Source organism: Sceloporus occidentalis, unplaced genomic scaffold (assembly GCF_023333645.1).
Source record: "Sceloporus occidentalis isolate IW3139 unplaced genomic scaffold, rSceOcc1.0.p SCAF_17, whole genome shotgun sequence".
In the NCBI taxonomy this organism is placed as follows: Eukaryota; Metazoa; Chordata; class Lepidosauria; order Squamata; family Phrynosomatidae; genus Sceloporus; species Sceloporus occidentalis.
The window spans coordinates 4739849-4763418 of NW_028316997.1; the positions used below are offsets into that span (position 1 = coordinate 4739849).

Consider the following 23570-nt stretch of genomic DNA (forward strand, 5'->3'; position numbering starts at 1 on the left):
GGTAAAGAAATAGGTATTTCTTTGGTGTGAACAGCGTACAAAACCTGAAGTATTACATTAAATATACACTATAAACACCCCCACTATTCCGGCAAGGCTTTCCAAGTCTGTGGGAGGTCGGGGCGCTGATGTGGGACGAGAAGGCCTGACTCGCAATCAGCTTTCCAATTCATCCCAAAGATTCTATGAGGTGGGCCAGTCAAGTTCCTTTACACCGAAACTTGTCAAGCCATGTCTTTATGGGCCTTTGTGCACAGGGGCACAGTCATGCTGGAACATGAAAGGGTCTTTCTCAAACCGGTGCCACAAAGCTATAACCATACAATTGTCTTTGTATGCTGTACCATTAACATTAGCCTTCACTGGAAGGGGCCTGGTCCAAACCCTGAAAAGCTGCCACAGACCATTGACCCTCACCACATAACTTTACAGTTGGCACTATGCATTTCAGTAGGTAAGTAGTGGTTCCTCTTATCTACTAGCCACCCAGTAAAGTAAACATATATATATATATATATATATATATATATATATATATATATATATATATATAAAGATCAGAGCAACAAATGTCAAGTGTGGTCAAATTGCTTAAAAAGTTAATGCTGGTGCTGATAGAAAGGTGTCAGAACACACAGTGAATCGCAGTTTATTGCGTATGGGGCTCAGCGTGCCCGTGCTGACCCCTGTCCACTGCCGAAAGTGCCTACAATGGGCACGTGAGCATAAGAACTGGACCACGGAGCAATAGAAGGTGGCCTGATGAATCACGTTTTCTTTTACATCACATAGATGGCCGGGTGCGTTGCTTACCTGGAGAACACATGGCACCAGGATACATCCATGGAGGCCCCACCTCGCAACTTATAGGACTTAAAGATATCTGCTGCTAACATCTTAGTCACCTTCAGAGGTCTAGTGCAGTCCAAAAGGGGGCTCTAGACAATATCAGACAGGTGGTCATAATGTTATGGCTGATCCGTGTATAAACCAAGAACATGCAAGTCCATAAATATAAGCCAACGTTGCCTATATACTCACTAACCTGGGAGCTGCAAGAAGAGGCTGAGCTGGATCTTGAAAAGCCATTGCTTTATACAGTGCCAGATCAGCCTTTCATTCAGCATTAGCTCAGTACGCTTTGCACTTATTGAGTGTTTCAGACAACACACTCGAAAAAGAAACATGATACTGACAAAACGTGAACAGACCCAAATTTCAAACAGAAAAGGTCATGTTTTTTCATCGAGGGTTTAACAATAGCAGTAAATAAAAGACATTAAACCTATAGCTTACATAAAAAGACGACTACGGTTTCTCCATCTAAGCGAGAACCAACCCAAAACTCAAAATTCTTACATTGCTGGAGAACTTTCCACTCCCCTGTAAAGGAACCATAACATGAACAACAAATATAGAGCAGGATGCGCCTAATTCTTCGCCCAATTGCCTGTGACCGACAAGTCCAATTTCTGGCCTGAACAGACAAACAAGTGCTTGAATGTAACTGTGCGAGTGCTGCCTTACCTAACCTATAGTGATACTAGAGAGTTAAAATGTTCAAGTCTTCTGCAAATCCCTTCTTTAGTAAATATATATCCCTGTAAATTCAGAGTGTGAAGACCCAACCGTAATGAGCTGCTCCTTCAAGAATGGCTGGGCTGGACTTGACCCCTGCATCCTACAAGCAAAGATAATAATAGATTTCTTGAAAATAAGCTCACGGGCCACCTTTCTGGGAAATGAGACTTGTTAGGCTTGGTCCTTTGCCAAGCATATTGAAGTTAGAGAGCTGAAACCAACTCTCCTTTCAAGCTCCATGTTTAAGGCGAAGCTCCCCCTGGCTAAAAGATTACTTATTCTACTCGCCCTCATTCTCCACCTAATCATTTTAAAATACAAAACTAGTCCAGTAGTCAACTACGATGTGGCGGAAGTCAACACCTCAGAACATCTGAAATGACTTTACACTGACATTATTTTTATCACCCTCAACATTAGATCATCACCATGGTGAGCAATACCAACTAGAGTGCTAAAACATTACTGGCCATGGCCACCTGCCTCCAGTAATGCTGCTAGCAAGAGGCCCTTGGGATTTGAGAGCCATTGACGTCATCTTCATAGCTGATGACATCACTCGAATGTATATATATAGATTTTTATTTTTTTATTGTAACACAAACCTGACAAGACGGTGAGAGATCCTCCTTCCTTGTTACATGTTGTATTGCTCACCCCCTGCACCAGACAATAACCACCCTCTGTCTGCCCAAACACTTGCTGTGTCCTTGCCTGCACTCTGCGCCTGCTCTCCTCCCGTTGTCCCCGCTGCTGCATCCTCTCCTGCCCACGCTCCCTCTGTGTGATCACGTACACCCCTGCCAGCCTCGCACATCCCCCGCCATCTGTGTGCGCAGTCCTGGCTGCGACTCCATTACAGCCCCTTTCCCAGCTCCCAGTGCAGTCAGATGATGTGCAGCCGCCTCTCTCGCAGTCCGAGTTCGGCTCTACCAGCGCTCTGATTGGCTGGCCCGGGTCACGTGTCCCACTGGCGGCGGCGGACAGCTGGCTGCGGGTGATAGCGGTCGGTGCAGCCGCCTGCTCCCGCCTCTTAGCCCGGGCTATCTCAGCTCGGCCTCCGCTCACTGTACACTCCCCCCAGCGTAAGCATGGGAGACAAGAAAAGCCCGACCAGGTGAGAGAGAGGATGGGGAAGGTGAGGTAATAGGGAGGAGTCTTGCAGACCATATACAGAGGGTGGGCAGCGAAATCCCCTCCTCACCAAACAGGAAATCCCGAGGCTAGGGGTAACAGTGCAGGCCGCGCGGTCTACATACATCCATGCGCCCGACTCACACCTTTTTTCCTCCCTCCAGGCCCAAGCGGCAGCCGAAGCCGTCCTCTGACGAGGGCTACTGGGACTGCAGTGTGTGCACCTTCAAGAACAGCGCCGAGGCCTTCAAGTGCTTGATGTGCGATGTGCGCAAGGGGACGTCCACCCGGTGAGATTTACAGACACACACAATAACACCACACCAGGGATAATGGTGTGAAAGGGGACCTCCACCGGTGAGAGCGGCACACAACATGACACTAAGGGCATGATGTGTGTGGTGTGCGTGGTGCCCCCAGCTGATGAGACTGATACACAATAGCACAGGCGGGCCTATGGGGGCACCTCCACCTGGTGAGACTCGGGGATAAGAGCTGGTGTGTGCCCACTGAGACTAACACACATGAACAAAACATCCAGTGGGTACCATCTGTGACCGACACGCTGATGTAAGCTATTGCGTGTTGTACCCGAGGGAGCCGGTATGTACCCGGTGATCCATGCAATAATATACTGCTACACACATCGGGCGCATGGTCACGGAGCCGTGTTTGATGGGCATAGTCCGCAGAATAACATCTACGCTTTAGGTTGACCTCACATTAAAATCTACCTGGCATTTAAAAAAAAAAATCACACAGTAATTTTTGGACCAACATGGAACTAGCTGTAGAGTCGCATTAGCTTTCAGAACCTTGGAGAGGAGAGACCTCTGCGGTCCTGAGTGCCGACGTAACTACATCTCTTTCTGTGTTGGCATCCTCTAGATCCACTTTAACTGAACAACGTTCCTCTGCTGACCAATAAATGATCAGATGGAATCCCATATTGAGAAAAATATTAAGAGATTAACTGCTTCAAGTGCCTGATCTATGGGATGGAGTTTTGATGCTGCCTACAACATTTTATTCGTTTTCGATGGCCCAGTTCTCCATGTTTTCACAAACTGAGTCGATGGGAAGATTATGCTATTGATTAGATCATTCAGTGGCATTTATCACCATTATTTTTTCAGTACACTGTTTCTCTACTATATGCTTGGGGAGTATTGATAGTAGCAACCAATAACACAACTTAAAGGGAAAGCCCTGCTAAAGAAAAATGCATATAAAGCATTCTTTCAGTTTCCTGTCTCCCTGCAAGCCAACCTTTTTGTTGATATAATACCGCTTTGTGGCTATCTCCTGACAGCCTGTCTATTGGGATTGTTGGGAGTGTGTAAAATTCTCCATTGCGTGTATTAACCCAGCAGCACCCGGTCTGCATCATGGGCATGGGCGCCAAATAGTATGGGGTGCTGGTGCAAGGAAGGGAAACATGCTTAGATACTGCATTGTGTTTCTAGTGGACATATTGAAAAATTAGGGTTAACTTGTGTTACAAGTCAAGTTAAAAAAAAATGTTTCTTTTTCAGTTGTAGTTATTAGATATTGAGAAAGCAGCTTGGAGCTTTGATTTGATGTTAGCTCACAGTAAAAATCAGATGCCATTCATGTAATCATTAAGAAAGTGTTTCTTAACATACATGCAGGAGGAGTTTATTCATAGTAATGGTGTTCAAGAGTTCACACTGGTAGATAAATATGGCATTTCATTCATCATCATCTAATGTATAGTAAGGTGGGCTGCTATGGGACTGTTGCCCTGTGGCTGGCCTTATTTAATGCCAATCTGTGACTTCCCCCAAATTCTACAAATCTTACAGGTTAGCAAACTAACAATATGAAACGAAAAAGGAACACCTTCACGAGTGGGTGAGTCTTAGAAATATATAAAAAATAATGTACAATACCCTACAGATCTTGCTGCTCCCGTAGATCAAACACTCCTCATAAGTGTTACAACAAACGGTATATAGACAAAAGTCGGGGCGCATAGATATGTGGGAAAAAAGATAAAACTAATATAGTGTAATAAGTTCGAACAAAAAAGCAAAAATCGAAATATTTGTTGCACTCACAAGTGTACTTGAAAGTATTAGCTCGTCAAAAAGTCCAGACTCTTTTCTGTCTTGGGACTTCTGTGTAGAAAATAGGAAACGAAATGGTGCAATAAAAATAGATATGGTTTAATAAATATAGATTAAAAACTTACAAACAGGTGGGCATAACATATGGGTAATGCGTAAAAGCAATGTCCTTCACAAAGGTAGAAGGGTAATCGGCAAGTCCTTGTAAAGTCCAAATTCGATAATTATAAAGTTTCTCAACGCGTTTCGCCGATTTTTGTTTCGGCTTCCTCAGGAGAAGTTCAAGAATCAATCTGTCTGACAGATTGATTCTTGAACTTCTCCTGAGGAAGCCGAAACAAATAAGGACTTGCCGATTACCCTTCTACCTTTTGTGAAGGACATTGCTTTTACGCATAACCCATATGTTATGCCCACCTGTTTGTAAATTTTTAATCTATATTTATTAAACCATATCTATTTTTATTGCACCATTTTGTTTCCTATTTTCTACACAGAAGTCCCAAGACAGAAAAGAGTCTGGACTTTTTGACGAGCTAATACTTTCAAGTACACTTGTGAGTGCAACAAATATTTCGATTTAGGTTAGCAAACTAAACAAGGCTATGTAAATATGTAAGCCCACGTGAGCACACTATGTAATCTTTATTATTTCTCCTCGTTTAGTTGCTTTGCAAAAGGTCCAGTTCAGGGCACGTCGGTATAATTTGCATGAACTCCAATGCATTTTACTACATGCAAATTGGTGCACAATTTCATTAGTTATGTGTAGAATCCAAAAAGTCTCATTTTCTAAAAAGTAAAGAAAATGAGACTTTGCATTCTACACCTCCCCAGCTGCCTCTACTTAAAGCTATTAACTATTTTACATTAGCAAATTTATTTAAAGCAGAAAAGTTTTGTGTTTTTTATCTTTGCTTTTTGGCCACTTTATATAAAAAAATGCGATATTGGTATAGATGAACTGGGCATATGCAGACCAGCTTCACTATGCATTATAAATGTCTACATAATTTATTTTCAGCTGTAGAAAGTGCTGAGCTGGTCCTTCATAAATAATGGTAAAATCAATAACTTTCAAGAAATCTCTCCAATGACTCTCCATAAGCACCCCAAACCCTATGGGGGTTAGCCCTTCATAAGTGAGGTGAAATGTTTACCTGCAAAATAGTGCTTCTGAAAACACACTCCATAATAATGCATAGAAGGCCCTAAAATTGAAGTTAGAAGCCCTGTTATAGGTGCCTGTGTTGTTTATTGTTGGGTTTGTGTAAACCCAATTCTTCCTTATTTATGACATATTTAAAATCTTCATGGGGGAAGTCACATGGGCAAAACCTATTATTCTCCTTGAGTGTAAAATACAGCAATGTAGGATTAAATTAACAAAAACCGGATTTTAGCTCCTTTTTTCAGTAAATCTCCTTTATCTGCAGACCTGGAGGTGGGCGTTGTTGTCAGTCGAGATATTATGGGTAACTTGGCTGATTCTATATGGCGATGCTAACGAACACCTGCTTCTCCGACATAATTCTCCCCTCTGTAGAATGGTAGTGTCTTGGTGATTACGATATTCTTTTGTGTACCACAAGGTAGTATGATCAGGAGCCGGGGGAGTTTATTCACTAAAGAGAGAGTTTCAAGGAGAGCTGCAGTATCTACTTCTCACTTCATTATAAAGGCCGATACTATCAAGTGTCTCCAGCAAGAAGGGCTGAGCTGGCCCTGTATAATGCATATATCAATGTGTGAGAAGACCTTGATGAACACAGATTTAACTATACATCATAGAGATCTTCCTGCAGCAGATGCTTTTCATTTTTAATGTGATTTTAGAAGAAAAAAACCATTTTGGTGGGATTTCTCCTTTGAGAAAACTTGCAGCGAGCAGATATTTTAGTTTTTAATCATTTTTGAAAACATGTCAAGAACTTTTATATTGGTAGTTCATGATTCAGTACGAATGCTCACACCCACAGGATTCTATAAATAATTTAAAAAGTTCCTCCATGGGCTTTCACTAGTCTACAACAGTTTTTTTTAAACAAGAAAACTGCAGAGGATTTTTCAAAACCATAAACTGTTTTTATCAGTATTAGTTGTAAGTAAAGCTGCCGTTGATAATATTGTGTATTTATGATTCAAATTTCTGATGAAAGAATACAATGGCTGAATGCTAGAGAGCTCAGTTAATGTTTTGTCTAAGTGGAACAGCACCATAAAATTGTAATTGTGTTCATTTTTATACCGACCTAAAGCATATTCTGCTGCTTCAGATTCTCAAATGAGAATGTGAATATAAAGACTAATACGTAACCTGCTCACAATGCAGCTTTGGTAACTTAAAATATCTGCTCTCATTTTCTTCTTTCTTTGTACAGAAAACCTCGTCCTGTTTCGCAGTTGGTTGCTCAACAGGTAACCCAGCAATTTGTGCCTCCCATACAATCAAAGAAAGAGAAAAAAGACAAAGTAGAGAAGGAAAAAAGTGAAAAGGAGACTACTATTAAAAAGAACAGTCACAAGAAAACAAGGTATCTTTCGTTTTCATGCTCCTTTTTGTGTGTAGTGCGGCGTTTATTCATACTCGTACACACTGGCATCTACATTGGGGACATTTGAACTTGCAGTTCCTCACACGTAGCAGGTTAGTTTTCAGGGAAAGTTGCGTTTGATTTAAAAATAAATAAATATATATAATAGATATATAAACTGTAAATGGGGCATTACCTTTTAGGGGTCAAGATCATAATAATAAGATCAGGTCTAACATAAAGGTCCAACAATGATAACAGATTTTATGTTTATCAGAAGTGTACTATAAGTGCATACCACTGGGAAAAGCCATAGTATCCCATTTCCAGTTAGGTAAAATAGTGTCAAACCATAATAATCACTTGTACATCGTTTAATGGTTGAACCTCCATTCATTGGTGTCCTGCCCACTTCGCAAAAGGTTGGACTAGATACATTTGTATCAAATACATGTCAAGTGATTGTTGTGGTAAATCACATCAGTTGCTCAACCCTAGTATAGCCTATGTTACATTTTTGGGACCATTCCTACTAAGCAGTGGTGTCCTTTGTGGGAAAGGTTCTATTAAAATAGCTTAATATCACTTGAAAAGATTTGATTAAAAACAAACTGACCGAAGAACAAGAATAATCCGTCGGTAGTTTTTAATAAATCTTGTGCCAAAAGATACAAAGGTAACAGTTCCCCTGTAAGATGTGAAATATGTGTAAAATCTTACCTCTATTTAACAGATCCCAAAAAGTGACTGCATTAATGCATCTTTTAGTTTTTTTTAAGACTTTTTCAAGACTATTAGTAGTGTTATTAATAATTAATTTTTTATTCTAATCTGTCCGCTTTAGGCCACGATTGAAAAACGTGGATAGAAGTAGTGCGCAGCATCTGGAAGTTACCGTGGGAGATCTGACAGTCATTATTACAGACTTTAAGGAGAAAACAAAGTCCCCACCAGCATCCAGCACCACGTCAGTGGATCAGCACAGTCAGAGTGGTTCTGGTTCTGAAAACACAGAAAGGGGAATATCCAGGTCATCTTCACCCAGAGGAGAGGCATCATCAGTAAATGGGGAATCCCATTAGTTCCCCCACCCCAATCTCTTTAGTCTTTGATCTGTTCTATATTCAGACAAGCATCTTCTGACAATAGTTACCACATTTTCATGAAAAGAATTATGTAATGCAAAACTGGTATATTTTGAGAAAAGTTTAAGAATGCACTTATTTTTTTATCTGTACATTTGTAAGTGCACGGTTCTAGTCCACATTTAAGGTGGAACTCTGATCACAGCTCAGCTTGTAACGAAAAATAACAAAAGATCTGTGTATGATTTCCACATTTGCTCTCTTCTCGGGAAACAATATTGGACGTTTAACTGTGTTGTGATGAGAGACAAAGTGAAAGCCGCTTAATGGATTCTTTAAGATTAAGATTAACCAAGTAAATGAATGAGCAGATGATGAGTCTGAGCCATGCGGGATGAAAGTGGAGATCTAGGAAATGTCTTGTACGCTCTATGGCATGTGGATACACGGTTTGCTTGATGTGTTCATTTTAGACTCGGTTCCAGTCCTGAAGGGCCCTCCTCGGGGTAGAGAAGGGGGATACCAAAGCTTGAATAGCGGTGTGTGTCAAATGCGGGTCCGTTCACTTTGATTCCGCACCCTCTGCTCAAGCTGAAAGAGCCTTAAATGATTCCTGTCACCTGGTCAGCGCGGTCTGTTACACATCAAGCAAAACGGTTAGCGTTTCCCAGCTCTTTCTACAACAGCAGCATATCGCAACTTTTATATGATACCGGGGGTGGATTTATCATTGACTAGAGAATGTCTGGCACGAAGGTTGTACTCAACATTCACAACCTTCTTCAAGAGTTGGGTTTAGGTGCTCGTGTATATGTGAGGGGATGCCCACCACTCTTCACAATCCATTGGGTGTTATAACATTTGCTGCATCTCAGAAATATATATATATATATTTTCTTTTTGTAATGTGAGAGTTCACAAGAATCCTTGTTAGTGATGTCATTCTTCCCACCCTCGTCTCAAAATATTCGATACTTTCAGGCAATGAAAGGGTGAACCCAATATTTTTCGTCTTAAATGTTACAGATTAATGTGGAAGTGCCATGGAAATGTGGTTGATCATTTGTAATACAGTGTTATTAGTAAACCCATACCCACCTTCACTTTTAGGTTAGTATATACTGACACATATTGAATTGTTTCTTACCGGGCATGTACTAAAAACATTTTAACATAGTTCAAGCTGCCTGAATATGTATTATTTGAAAAATTGTGATGCATAGTTACGAATACAACTGAAAAGTCAACTATTACCGCTACAGGAACGTTAAATTGATTCTCTTAAATGCACCTGCTGGTACTTGGTGTGATTTTAAATAGGAATAAAATATAGCCTTTTTATGAACTTTTTCCATTTTTAATGTATACATTACTTTTTTTTTTGCTGAATTGTGCTGCTAGTGTTTAATATTTCATATGTAATAACTAGCTGGCAGTTTTTTTTTGGGGGGGGTCCCTAAAACACTACACTTTTTTGTTTTTCCACTGGATTTCTTTATTTTGATTTCCATGTGTTTTGCATTTTAAATCCGCTATTTTGCTACCCTAAGAAAAAAAAAAAATTGAATGCTCCATGTTGTCGCCGTTCGTTAAACTTCCATTTTTTTTCCTTTCGATATGTATGTATCTTTTGACTTTGTCGTTTGTATTAACAATTCTATGAAATGTTGCACAACAGCGAGGAGGAAAATATATTTTGTTTTATATTGATGTTTTCTATTTGTAGGACATGAGGATATCCATTTTAAAGGTACCTATACCTCCAAGGTGAAGAGAGGTATTTAACCATACAGAAAAAGGTAGAGAGAAAATGTTAAAATCTCTGGTTCCAGACATGCAGATTCTGTTTTTGAACTCTAGTCATGCTTTGTGGTGAGACCATTAATGCATTCGGTATTTGTGGAAACTAAAAGGCAATTAAATATCTGCTTGGAAAAGAACCTGTAATCTGTGTTCAGTTAAATATACACAGGTGTGTATCAGATAGCCATGGCACTTTTTTCCAGTTTGATATTGACACGTTTTGAACATACATGTTTCCCACCTGGCTGCATAGAGTGTGTGAGCACGAACAGCCAAACGCAGATCATCGAGCGTTTAGTCACGCTGCCGGTCGATGCGTTGCTTTTGGGCATTTGTTCAGTGTGTGCGTCTGTATACACGCTCATCTTGCAGGCATGGTCATGAGGTCTGGCGGCTGAACAGACTGGAAAAATGAAATCCCGTTACCTGTGGTATAAGGCTACCACATCTGCGACGTTTTCTAGGACCCATATACACTTGTATACGCATGTTTCTGACCAGCAACACGTACATTTGTTGGCCTGCAGTATGTGGGGCGTACAAACTCACAGAAGGGAATACATTGTACAGACAGCAGAGCAATGCTTCGCCTTTGCTGGTCGGCATCAGGACATTGTGTGTCCTGGCCAATATGATCACAGTTATTGTGCTATGTTTGTTGGTGCCAGACGTTGAATTTCTTTCCACACGCTAGTGATTAGAGTTCACACAAACTTCTCGACCCGAGAATGAGTAGACTCTTCCAAGCTGATGCAAAAGTCAAAGATAAGCATGAATGGGCCATAGCGGCACACCACGGGGCTAGGTAGGTTTATCTAAAATAATGTGTAGCTCTATAGAAAAGTGAGTTGTTTGTGGAGATTACAGTAAAATCACGGATATGGTTCATAAGGTCTGATGCCCAAAGTCTTTCTTGAAATGGTTTTATAGGAATACGAAGATCTCCACCTTTGACATTTTCATTGCATGTGTAATTGAGGCAAAAATGCACTGGGAATTCACCAGCTGAATTGCACACTTTGAACCCGTTTCTGCCCTCAAGAACTGTATTTAGTGCATTAAAGGCTTAGAATGGCAAAACTCTGGGATGGTGATTATTTCTTATTAAAACCTATAGGAAGTTAGAATTGATTTAATGAGTTAAAGAATTAGGGCAGTGGGGTTTCTTCAGTAGTTAAAGTGAATGGTGCTATTAAAGTGCACACACTTCTGATTTTACAACGGCTTGTTTAATTATGATTTCATTGTATAGTAGGTCACTGTTCGTGCTTTTAACACCTGCGCTGGTTAGAAACACATCATTTTGTACAGCTTTTGCCTACTGCTGTGCTTTATTCCAGCATCGCCGCGTGGGGATGGAGAGCCGACGTTTAATTAGTTTAACTTCATAGTGGTGACTTTAAAGGCTGGAGTTGCACCGTGTCCGCTTGATGAACTTTTGGTCCCACTGTCACAAATGTCAAAACTAATTGCTAACAGTCTTGTTTCAGTATTGGCCAACTTTGGAAATCATTCTTAAATTGGTATCCTGTACGTGTACCAATAAAATATTTTTATGAATCCAGATTTTGATTTTTGTTCAAAAGTACCAATGTCTTTCTCAGAAATAAAACTGTAATGTTACCAAGTTAATGCCTTTTTGTGTCCTGTGGTATTTGTCTTGTTAAATATGTACGGTGTGTCCTGAGCTACATTTACATTCATTTACCTGTATTAATGGAGTTTACTTGCTAAAGCAGGAGTTTTCCTAAGCTTGAGATGCCTTGCCTTGCTGTTCTCCAATCTTCTACGGTTGCACTCTACCAAGGGTTATTCAGACTGCTTTCTTTCCTCTAGCCGATGGGAAGCCAGGATCTTCTCAGACCCCCTCTGAGGACTTGTCTTCGAGGGAAGACATTAGCCAACTGGCCAGCCCACCCTCCCCTCTAAAGAAAAATCTTTAGGGAGCCAGCTGGCACTGTGGTATTCCCAGATCGTATAGAATCATGTCCACGTATAAAATATGTCAATCAGAAGAACTGCAGACATGATACGGAATTTTTTCCAGTGCCTATCCTCCAAAAGGTCATTACAGTGAGGAAAAGATACATATATATATATATATATATATATATATATATATATATATATATATATATATATATATATACCATCAGTGGCGACTCTAGAAACAATATATAGGGGGGGGCACACAAGATACCACAGTCAAACTGGGGGGGCATTAATTTCCACCATTAAATCATACCACTGAAAAAACACACACACATATATATATATATATATATATATATATATATATATAGCCAAAAGTAATGTGCTATGGAATGATACTTTTGTTATTGGACAATACAATACTTGATCATTCAACATGGGAAGCCTGAAACCACAATTTAGTACGACTAATCCTTGAAATCCTTTAAACAACACAATACCTTAACTTTTCCACTAAATGATTTCAGGGCCTAATATTAGTCCCTGCTGCCGATAGCAGGTATAGATGAACACATTAACACACAAACCCAGCTTTGCATGTATAGATCAATTGAAATTCACTTGTGATCTCAGCACTAAAGGTATATATCAAATAAGCAGAATCAGACATACAAATCCTGTATTTGCAGGTATACAATAATAATATATGAAATGTAGCATTGCAGGTATAGATCAAATCAATACATGGAAACAGCATTGCAGGTATTAATCAACTGAACAAGACATACTGTCAGGAACCAATTTTTCGCTGCCTGAACCATGGCTTTTTTATACCTGTGGTGTTTACATCTGCAACCACTAGTGGCCACCCTCTGGAGCACTCAGAACTCAGGTGTGTCTTGTTACCTGGGTTGAGCCCTAGTCTACATCCAGCTGGGCCTTGTTACCTGGAGTACTCTGCCTTTATGAACTTTGTATTGAAGTCTATGGACCTTCCTGCTGTGGCTCTGCACCTGTACTGTTCCTGGTTCCCTGCTTTGTGTCCTTCCGTGCGGGCTGTGTGCCTTTTGTACTCTTCCAAGCGGGCTCCCTGCCAAAAGACTTATTACCGGTATTTATTTTGCCATACGCCCGGTTACTTGCTTAGACTGTATTACCATTATTTGCTGGTCCTGTTTTATACATGAAATACACTGCATTACCTGGATTTCTGCTTGTGGTGTCTTTGTTTGCATAATCATGCACCGTGGGTTACATAGTGAACCCCAAGTATCCCCTGTGCATGGGCTCCTACCTGACCTGATCACCTGTGTCCTGACACATACAAACCCTGTATTTGCAGGTATACATAAATAATGTATGGAAGCATAGCAGATATGGATCTACAGAAGAACACACAAACCAAGCTTTGCAGGTACAGATCAATTGGAATTCACATAAAAACACGGCATTAAAGGTATATTTAAAACCCCCTAAATTACAGGCATAGATCACAGGTTGCACACCCCAAAGAACCTGGCCAGCACCCAGATAACACACATAAGATTTGCCATCTTTGTCCCATATACACCCTGCCTGTGCCATCCTGTTCCCCAAGGCTCAAACATCCTGCTAGTGCCATCTTTGCCCTTCCACAATTATACATCTATGATACACACAATCACATTAACTCATGCTCTCCCTCATTCAGACAATTCATCCACATATTAACTCATGCTCTCCCTCATTCAGACAATTCATCCATTTTAAGAAACTACACCCCTTGGAGCTTCAAATGAGGGGCTACATGTATTTCTAGGACAAAAGTTGAGTGCACAAATAATGATGGAATATGTCGCTTTGGCTTGAAAATGTTTTTTCTAACCATAACATGTTCATTTGTGTCTTGCGCACTCCAGGTTTGTACTAGAAACACATGCAGCCCCTCATTTGATGCGCCAAGGGATGTCATTTTTGCAAATGTGTACTTTTTGTGCCATAATTTAACTTCCTACGTGAGCAGTAATACCACGTCAAGGCTTCAACCCTAATTACTGATCATTCACACGCCTTTCATATCTCCATTCACTCACAGAAGCACACACCATACTTTCCATACATTCACTCACAGAAGCACACACACCATTCTTTCCCCTTACAATCCCAAAGAAATGATGGTAAAGGGAGAAAAAAATCACTTTTACAGCAAAAATAAGTTTTGCAGTAAAAATGCAAGGCGCTCCAGGGATGAGATGGTCACTCACGTACCATACAGGCTAAATGGCTGATTTTAATAATATTTGCAGTTCATCAGAATTTCAAAAATTGCCATTGGCTCTACCGTTGGCTAAATTTAACCCCATGATCAAAGGGATCAAAGGATTAAAAATTAGTATTGGCCATTTTTAAAAGGGAATGTGACTTTTTATAGCTATATGATCGCTGTGGTAACATTGGCTACCACAGTGATCATTTAGCTAGAATACTTACTTTTTTTTTTTTTTTTAAAGTTAAACTACTTTATGTTTAAATAATTTAATTTGGGGGTCTCTAGGCAATTTAGATCTTTTTTTATCTGCCTTTAGAGACCCCCAAATCATTTTTTTTAATTTTTATAACTTAATATTTTTTATTCTTTTTTACAATCTATATACCATTGGAAAGGTGAGGCGATTACCTTTCCAATGGTATATGTTGGGGGTATGTAGCTCAGATGCCGGGGTAGGTGGTGATGGAGGTCCACAGACCTCCATCAAGGTAAGATAGTGCTAGTGACGGCATGGTGCCGTCGTTAGCACCTGACTGGGACTGCTAGAGACGGCACCATGCCGTCGTTAGCAGTCAAGGACTGTCCTGGGTGGTTACAAATTCGGCGGGGGGGGGGCAAGGAATAACCTAGGGGGGGCCATCGCCCCCCCTTGCCCCCCTGTAGCGACGCCACTGTATACCATCAAAGAGAAAAAATTGACCTGTTGAAGAGCATTTCTGTCACCTTGGGCACAGCATGTGAAGCTCATAGTACTGTTGAGACCCAGAGGGAGAGAACATATGAAGGTCAAACTGATATGATAGTTAAATACCCACCGGTCTCAATAAAGATAGGGAATTAATCTCCCCATACAAATTAATAATCCTCTCACAAACACTGAATCTCTACAATCTACTTGTTCCTGCTAACGTGACATCTGGCACACGTCAAATGGTTTTATGGCCCCTCTAACCAGGGTGTAAACTGGTCAAAGATGTTCTGACTGATCTGTATCTATTAGATCTGTTAGTCCGGCTGATTTACTGCTGAGGACATTCTCTAATACCTCTGTGTTTGTTTGACCTTTTTGTAAACACATGCTTTTGTATTCATTCTGTTTTAGCTTCATTAATGCCTGAGGAAGGGACCTAACACCTTGGTCTTGAAAGCTTGCAATTAAACTCTCAGCCAATAAATGCTATCATTTAAACTCTACTTGTCTCCTGTTTTTCCACGGCTAACACGATACAAACCTTTTGATAAAATAAATGACGCAAGGAAGACCCCACCTGTGTTCCTACCTGGAGACCACCACTGAATGAACCGTTCTCAGTGGGCTTCCTGCCTCCCCAGGCTTAAGGCCAGAGGCCCAAGTGTTTCCCTCTTCTATAATTGATGCTAGCCAAACGGCAGACATTAGCTTTGGATTTATTACTAAGGGCCAGCCAGTAATTTTCGTCCTCACAGGACTGAGCTGGCCCTGCACACTGTATAGCTGAGTCACTGAGGTTAAAGTAAAGAAGTGTTGTTTAAGTATGCAGGGCGGCCAAGGTATATTTTTACAGGAGGTCACTGGGGTCGCTCTTTATGATTTAAGGTAACACGATGTTAAATGAAACGCACCAGCAAAGCGCTGCTTTGGTGAATGAGGAAACGTGTGGCCCGGTAACTAGGCCTGCATAAAGCGCCCTAGAGTTAAAGCCACTGGGCTTTCTTCAGTGGCATCCCCGGTCAGTGCAGAAGCCCGGCGGCATAGACTCCATGGGGGTGAGATCATCCCCCCGCCACCCGCTGCTTGGAGGCAGCCCGGCATTCCCCTTCTGCCCGAGTGTTTACTCGAGTGTCCCCAGCTCCGCCCTCCGGATCCAGTTTGTGTAACGAGGACCCGGAAGGAAGCAGCTCTGCGGCCGGGGTAGTTTGCGGAGAGCCCGCTGCATTAAGGGGCCTGTTGCCGGGGGTGGGTGTGTGTAATGCGGCGGCAGGTGGCACGGTTGGCCCTGCTATGCTTGGGGTTCGGCCTGTGCTCGCTGCTGTACGCCTTCGCTCACCGGGATAGCGGAGCGTCCGAGCCGGGGGAAGCGAACGTAGCACCGCCAGCTTGGAGAGCAGGACTCCGGCCCGACCCAGGGCCCCGGCAGCCGAGGTACAGAGGGCAGCGAAAGGAGGGGGGAACCGCCGATACCCCGTACTGTGTGCGGCTCATTTACTCCGTGTACATGCAGCGCCGCGTACAGTGCATATGAATACACCGCTATACGGATCTATAGCATGCATGTCCTGTGTTCTATGGGGGTTTAGGCCCATTCCTGTAAGGGGATGAGGCAGACCAACGCATTTTTACTAGGCCGCTCTCATATTGTAACGATGACCCAACCAGGAAATATAACAAGGAGGGTGCTGTTATTATTTATTGGGAAATCTTTGCCTCCCCGCTTATGTTTCCAAATGTGAGTAGTAGGGCAAGACGTGGCGAGGAAGTCTGGATGATTCCTTCGTGTGTGAAACACACGTGACGTTAAATCTGCCCCGAAGACCGAGGGCTGGTTAAGGTCTGAGTCTTTACATCAGGAAAAATGGGAAGGCTAGATGGAGCCGAACGCTTCTCATCTGCTGTCAAATTCTGTTTCTGGGTTTCCATAGAGACCGTCAAACATCGCTTTATTCTACCCTATTGGACTCCTACTCCGGTGTTCATATTTTATAATACTATGTATATAGTATGTATAGTCGGGAGATGCGTAAAGGCAAAGAAAAGATTTATTTACCCTGGAGAGAAATCTGTGTTTTTATCATAGAGTTGTGAAAGTGAAATAAACATCGTCAGGGTGCACCGTATCTTACATCACTACATTTTACTACCTGCCAAGTAGCCCTGATGTCATTTGGACTAATATGTATATTGACATTTCATACTTTTTGCCGTGAAAGCCCACCCATGACAGGACTTGCCTCTACTTGAGCTTTTCCGGGTTACTCAAGGATATAAGTCATTATGTTACGAAGTAGTGTTTATTTTTAAAAATTCCTTTTTTTCATAATCATCAAAGATTATAATGTTGCTTTTCTACGAGATGCTTGTGCCAGTTTCTATGCGGACGTTGCTTTTAAAGTGATGTGCAAACCGGAGGATCATTTGTATCACCTCTTTTATGTTTGTTGTACATTTTGTTAGCGGTAACAACAGTCATATGGGTTCATTCATTAAAGACGCAGCTCTATTACTTCATTATTCATTGTGAGGGGCCAACACTGACAGGTCTGTCCTGCAAGAATATCTAAACTTGCCCGGTTTAATGTATAATTCGGTGTGTGCGAAAACTTTAAAGACATCTGGTTTAACTGTACATTATACAGGGCCAACCAAGCTGTTCCTGCCGCAGAAACTCACTGGGGTTGGCTATTCAAAATGTATAGTGTAGTTAAGGAGCTAAAACACAACTCTCCCTCCAGTGGATAGACCCCCAAAGCGTGCCAGCGCATAGCATGCGCTCAGTCCTATGACACCTTGCTTGCGTATGTGTGAATCGCCCATCAGGTAAACATTTTTAAATGTAACTATTTTTATTCATATATGTCTAAATCTTAACTTCTCTTTATAAACCTATAGATCTAGAGCGACTCCTCATATGCTGGCCATGTTTTTATAATTTAGCAATCGTGTTGGTCACTGTGATTGATGTGTGAGCTTTAAGAGGATCTGTGAGCCTTATGTTGCCCACACGTGGCCTGTGAGGAAAGGAAGTGTCAATAGTGTCTGTTACTGTATGGTGTTAGTGTGTGTAAATGTATGTTGGTATATCAAATAGGAAAAAAAAAGAGATGGAGTGCCTCACACCTGAAGATATTCGAGATTATAACAAACAATCCAAATAAATAGAGAATTTCTTCAATATAATGTCTTCTGTGTCTTGTGAACATAAATGTCCAGATAATCCATGAAAAAGAAAAAACATAGACAAATAGTGCTCTCCATTTAGAAGGCTTCCTTAACCCCTTGATGACAATTGCCGGTCCAGGCACGTCACGGAAATTCATGTCGATAACGACAAATGACGTGCCAGGACCGGCACGTCATTAAACGGGTGCAGAAAGCGATCTATTTTCGCTTTCTGCACCGAAACGGCGTTGCTGTAATGCCTCGACCTCGAGGCATTCAGCAACGCCATTATCGGCACAAAGGGGCCATCTCTGGCCCCTCCCCGAGGCGTCAACATCCGCCATACTTTGTATGGCGGCGGACGCCCGTTTTAAAAGCGTTTAGGAGGCGATCAACGATCGCCTCCTAAACTTAAATGGTGTCGCTGGAATGCCTCGATCAGGAGGCATCCAGCGACACCAAACACTTACCTTTGGATGGGCTGTGACCGCTCCGGAGAGCGGTCACAGCCGCAGCTGCCGGTGATCTTCGCCATCTGCAAGATGGCGGCGGTCCGGGAAAATTCAATAAAGAAACAATAAAGTCTAAAAAGTTCGCTAGACGGTCTCCAGACCCTCTAGAGAACTCTGGCTCCACTTGCAGGTTGAATATAGGTACTGCATTCAACCATGCAAGTCAATGGAGCTCAGCTTTCTAATCACAGTGTGATTAGAAAAAATAAATTAAAAATAAAATAAAATTAATAATAATTAGAAAAAAAATAGTAAAAAAACAGTAAAATGTAAAAATAATTTCCCACTGATGTCACTATCAGGGGAACCTTCAAGTTGAAAAAAAATGTTAAAAAAATTAAAAAAAAAAGGCAAAAAAAAAAAATATATATAAAAAATATATTTTTGTGAGCAAGTCCTAAAATTAGCATATTAGCTTAAAACAATTCTCGCATGGAAACAGTTAAAATACTGGCATATTAAATGCCCATGGGGTGTCTACTTTTAAAAAATGTATGATTTGATGGGGTAAATTGAATTGGCCGGGTTCAACAAGGTCCCCATTAACACGGGGGGAAGGATGGCCACACATCTAATTTCCAATTAGAAAAATGCACACGTACCAAATGTGGCCTTTTAGTTCCCCCCAAAAATGACAAACCCATGCATGTGGGGTATCACTGTACTCAGGAGATGTTGCTGAACACATATTGGGGTGTCGTGTGACAGCGGCATATACCAGGAGCTGTAAATTCATACATAAAGTAGGTGTGTGTGGGAAAAATACACACACAAAAATACTACTGCAAACTTTAAAAAAATGCTAGTGGTAAAATGTGTGCATGCAAAGAGTTAAAATACCAGCATTTAAAATACCCTGGGGTGTCTAGTTTTCAAAAATATATGGTTTTGTTGGGCATACTGAAATGGCCCGGCTCAAAGATGTACCAAATAGGGCACGGGCAGTGGATCCCCAAATGCCAAAGTTCAACATTGAAAAATGTGCATGCCCCAAATGTGGCTCTTTTGCCCCCGAACAGCCAGGCAAAATCATTCATGTGGGGTATCACTGCGCTCAGGAGATGTTGCTGAACACATATTGGGGTGTTTTGTGATAGTGACATATACGAGAACTTTTTAATTCATACCTGAAGTAAAATGTGTGTGACAAAACAAATGGAAAAAAATGACTATCACAAAGTTTGACAAAGACTGGTGGTAGATATGGTGCATGGAAAGAGTTAAAATACTAGCATTTGAAATACCCTGGGGTGTCTAGTTTTCAAAAATATATAGCTTTATTGGGCACACTGAAATGGCCCGGCTCAAAGATGTACCAAATAGGGCATGGGCAGTGGATCCCCAAATGCCAAAGTGCAACATTGAAAAATGTGCATGCCCCAAATATGGCCCTTTTGCCCCCAAACAGCCAGGCAAAATCATTCATGTGAGGTATCGCTGTACTCAGGAGATGTTGCTAAACACATATTGGGGTGTTTTATGATAGTGACATATACCAGAACCTGTTTATTTATACCTAAAGTAAAATGTGTGTGAAAAAACAAATGCAAAAAAATTACTACCATAAAGTTTGACAAAGGCTGATGGTAGAATAAGTGCTTGGAAAGCGTTAAAATACCAGCATTTGGAATACCCTGGGCTGTCTAGTTTTCAAAAATATATGACTTGATGGGGTAAATTGCATTGGCCGGCTTCAAAGATACCCGAAATGGCACATGGGGGGAAGAATTACCAGATTTGGAAAAAATGGCTTTGAAATAGCAAAACGGTACCTGTACTTATTGCTCCATAACGTGCAGAAAAAAGCAAAAAAACATAAAAACATTGGGTATTTCTAAACTCAGGACAAATAGTAGAATCTATTTAGCAGGTTTTTTTATTACCTTTTATAGATGAGTAAAAGATTTTTCAACTAAAAGTTAGAAACAGTCATTTTTTTCTAAATTTTTCACCATATTTTATACTTTTTTTAATAGTAAATAATACGATACAATCAAAACAATGTCATCTAAAGAAAGCCCTTCTTGTCCTGAAAAAAACAATATCTAATGTGTGTGGGTTCAGTAAACGGGAAAGAAGAAAATTACAGCTAAACACGAGCAGCGCAGAAATGTTAAAACGGCCATTGTCACGAAGGGTACAAAAAGTAAAATCAGCCTTTGTCACGAAGGGGTTAATATATAAAATACTGTAGATGTCAACTTACGTTTATTGGAGCAGTAAAAGCTGCTAATATTGCAGAAATTTTACAGAAGCCATTTTTAGCGATTTTATATTTCAGATAGAGGGTGACATCCCAGGGTTAGCCGCCACTTGACATGCTCGGGAGAAGTCATTCATATAAAATAATAAAGTGGACGTAGTGCAGCTTGAGCATACACTTTTATTATAAACCTTAAAATGTTATGCTTAGTTTGAAAAAATGAGGCACAAAGGAAGTATATAACATAAAGCAGAAAACTGTAAAAACGCACGCTCCTCCTCGTCGTGTGACGTTACCAGCCAACGCGTTTCACCCCACCCTCGGGCTTCATCAAAGTGCATGGCAAGGTTAGACAAACCCCGGTCATCAGGTTGGGGCATATATGAAGTTTAAAACATGATTGGGGAGGGAAAAAGGTTGTCTTTTAACTTTTGTGGATGGCTCTCAGATCCAAGCCCAATTTGTTGACCCCTGTTGTAGTAAAACGGAAGAACATCCAATGAGTATTTCAGGATTCGGAGTGTATTGCAGCCTCTGTAGATTGGTGCCGTCAGTCTTGGTCTAACAGCTGAAGCAACAGCCTGCCTTGTGAATACCACCCTTGAGCCTTTAAGCAAACATCCTAAATGGCCGTTTGTCTTCTGTATTGGATCAGTTGGTGCCATTAAAAGTGAATCTATTTGCCTCCTAAGCAGTGTGAAACATCTGTCACTGTAACTGTATATTATTTTCAGGTGTTAACCTGTCATTTATGGCCAATTGTATTGCATGGTCAACGTAACTTCCGCTTTGTCCAGACTATTCATGCTTTATTTTCTACGGCAGATGCCCACGACAAGGAAATAATTCTACCACTGTACAAGTCACTAGTCAGACCACACATGGAATACTGTGTACATTACTGGGCACCAGTGTACAAGAAAGATATAGTGGAGCTGGAGAGGGTTCAAAGACGGGCAACCAGAGTAATAAGGGGAATGGGAGGACTACAGTACCCAGAAAGATTATCAGAATTAGGGTTATTTAGTTTGGAAAAAAGACGGCTTAGGGGGGATTTAATAACTATGTATAAATATATAAGGGGACAGTACAGAGATCACTCCCAGGACCTATTTATACCCAGGACTGTATCTATAACAAGGGGACATCCTCTACGGTTGGAGGAAAGAAGGTTTCTACACCAGCACAGACGGGGGTTCTTTACAGTAAGAGCGGTGAGATTATGGAACTCTCTGCCAGAGGAAGTGGTTATGGCAAACTCAATAAAAGAGTTCAAAAGGAGCCTGGACGTGTTTCTTGAAAGCAATAATATTACAAGTTATGGATATTAGATTAATAGGGACAGAACGTTGATCCAGGGATTTATTCTGATTGCCATATTTGGAGTCGGGAAGGAATTTTCCCCCTGGTATGGGGCAATTGGCATCTGCTTCATAAGGGTTTTTTTGCCTTCCTCTGGATCAACACAGTAGGGACACAATATGTCTATAGGTTGAACTTGATGGACTTTGGTCTTTTTTCAACCTTATGAACTATGTTACTATGTTACTATTTTTTCCCCATTTGTTTATTTATTAAAAAGGGACACTCCAGCCATCATCTGAACTTTAATGCATACGATAGCCGAGCGGCCCCTTTATACGTATGTGCTGTCGCTTGAGCTAATGCGTGTGGGAAGCATTTGCTTCTTCCCCGCCACTGCTTTCTGTGCAGGAAGTGCGATGTAATTACCTCCAGTCACCTGCAGGTGGCAGGTTTGTTCACAACCCTACAAGGTTAGAGAGGGTGCGCTTTCCTGTCTCTGATTGGCTGCTTTATATGGACCAAACGGTTCTTATCTGCCATCAAATTGTATGTTTCTACAGTTCCATGCCCCTGGATGTCTCGCACAAAGTAAAAGTTAATGTCACTAATGTTTCATTTTTAGCACAGTTTTATTTTTACTATAAAAACCCTGTCCCCTAAGTACCCTCACACTTGGTGGGTTAATACTGGCCTCAAGGGCCACTGAAACCATAAAGTCCCAAATTACACTGCATGCTATAATTGGTTATTTTTCAGTTCTATTATCTTAGAAATCCTACCTCGAGTCCTTCCTGTATTGAACTAAAAATAGTAACTTGTTTGTTGTCTATAGGAAATACTTTGACCTTCCTGATTAGAAAACCATGTTTATTATTTCTCATGGTGTTAAGACATATTTTTATGTAATTGCAGACTAGACAAAGAATGCATATTAAAGTACTCTGAGTACGTGATAAAAGCAACTGCCCTCCTCCTCCTCCGTAGTCCTAGTGTCCGTGTTACGAATTAGCTGCTTGAAGCAGCCAGTCAGAGTTCTATGCGACCGCTGACTGACGGTAAATATATCATGTGGCAGGAGATGTCGGGCCAAGCGCATATTATGTATGGGACATAGATAGGGTGTGAGCAAAATGCATAGTGGGGGGGGGGGGGGTTCTGCACAACCAGCCCTATGCACTTGTGAGGGGGACACCACATTCATTCTGCATTCGAGTGTACCGTATATGATGGCTTGAGTGCCCCTTTAAACACACAAGAACATAGATGAAGATTTCTAACTTCCGATGT

General features: G+C 41.2%; 1 protein-coding gene across 2 annotated transcripts; it reads left to right on the plus strand.

Annotated features, from left to right (window-relative positions):
* The first annotated feature begins 2672 nt into the window (after positions 1-2672).
* Positions 2673-8421, plus strand: LOC149302771 (YY1-associated factor 2-like). 2 transcript variants are annotated; one of them, XM_089482133.1, is made up of 4 exons: positions 2673-2698; positions 2880-3005; positions 7187-7339; positions 8184-8421. In XM_089482133.1, the coding sequence occupies exons 1-4, from the start codon at positions 2673-2675 to the stop codon at positions 8419-8421; spliced, it is 543 nt and encodes a 180-aa protein (XP_089338259.1). The 2 variants fall into 2 exon arrangements, with proteins under 2 accessions (XP_089338259.1, XP_089338260.1); XM_089482134.1 differs by lacking the exon at positions 2880-3005.
* Positions 8422-23570: the final 15149 nt, after the last annotated feature.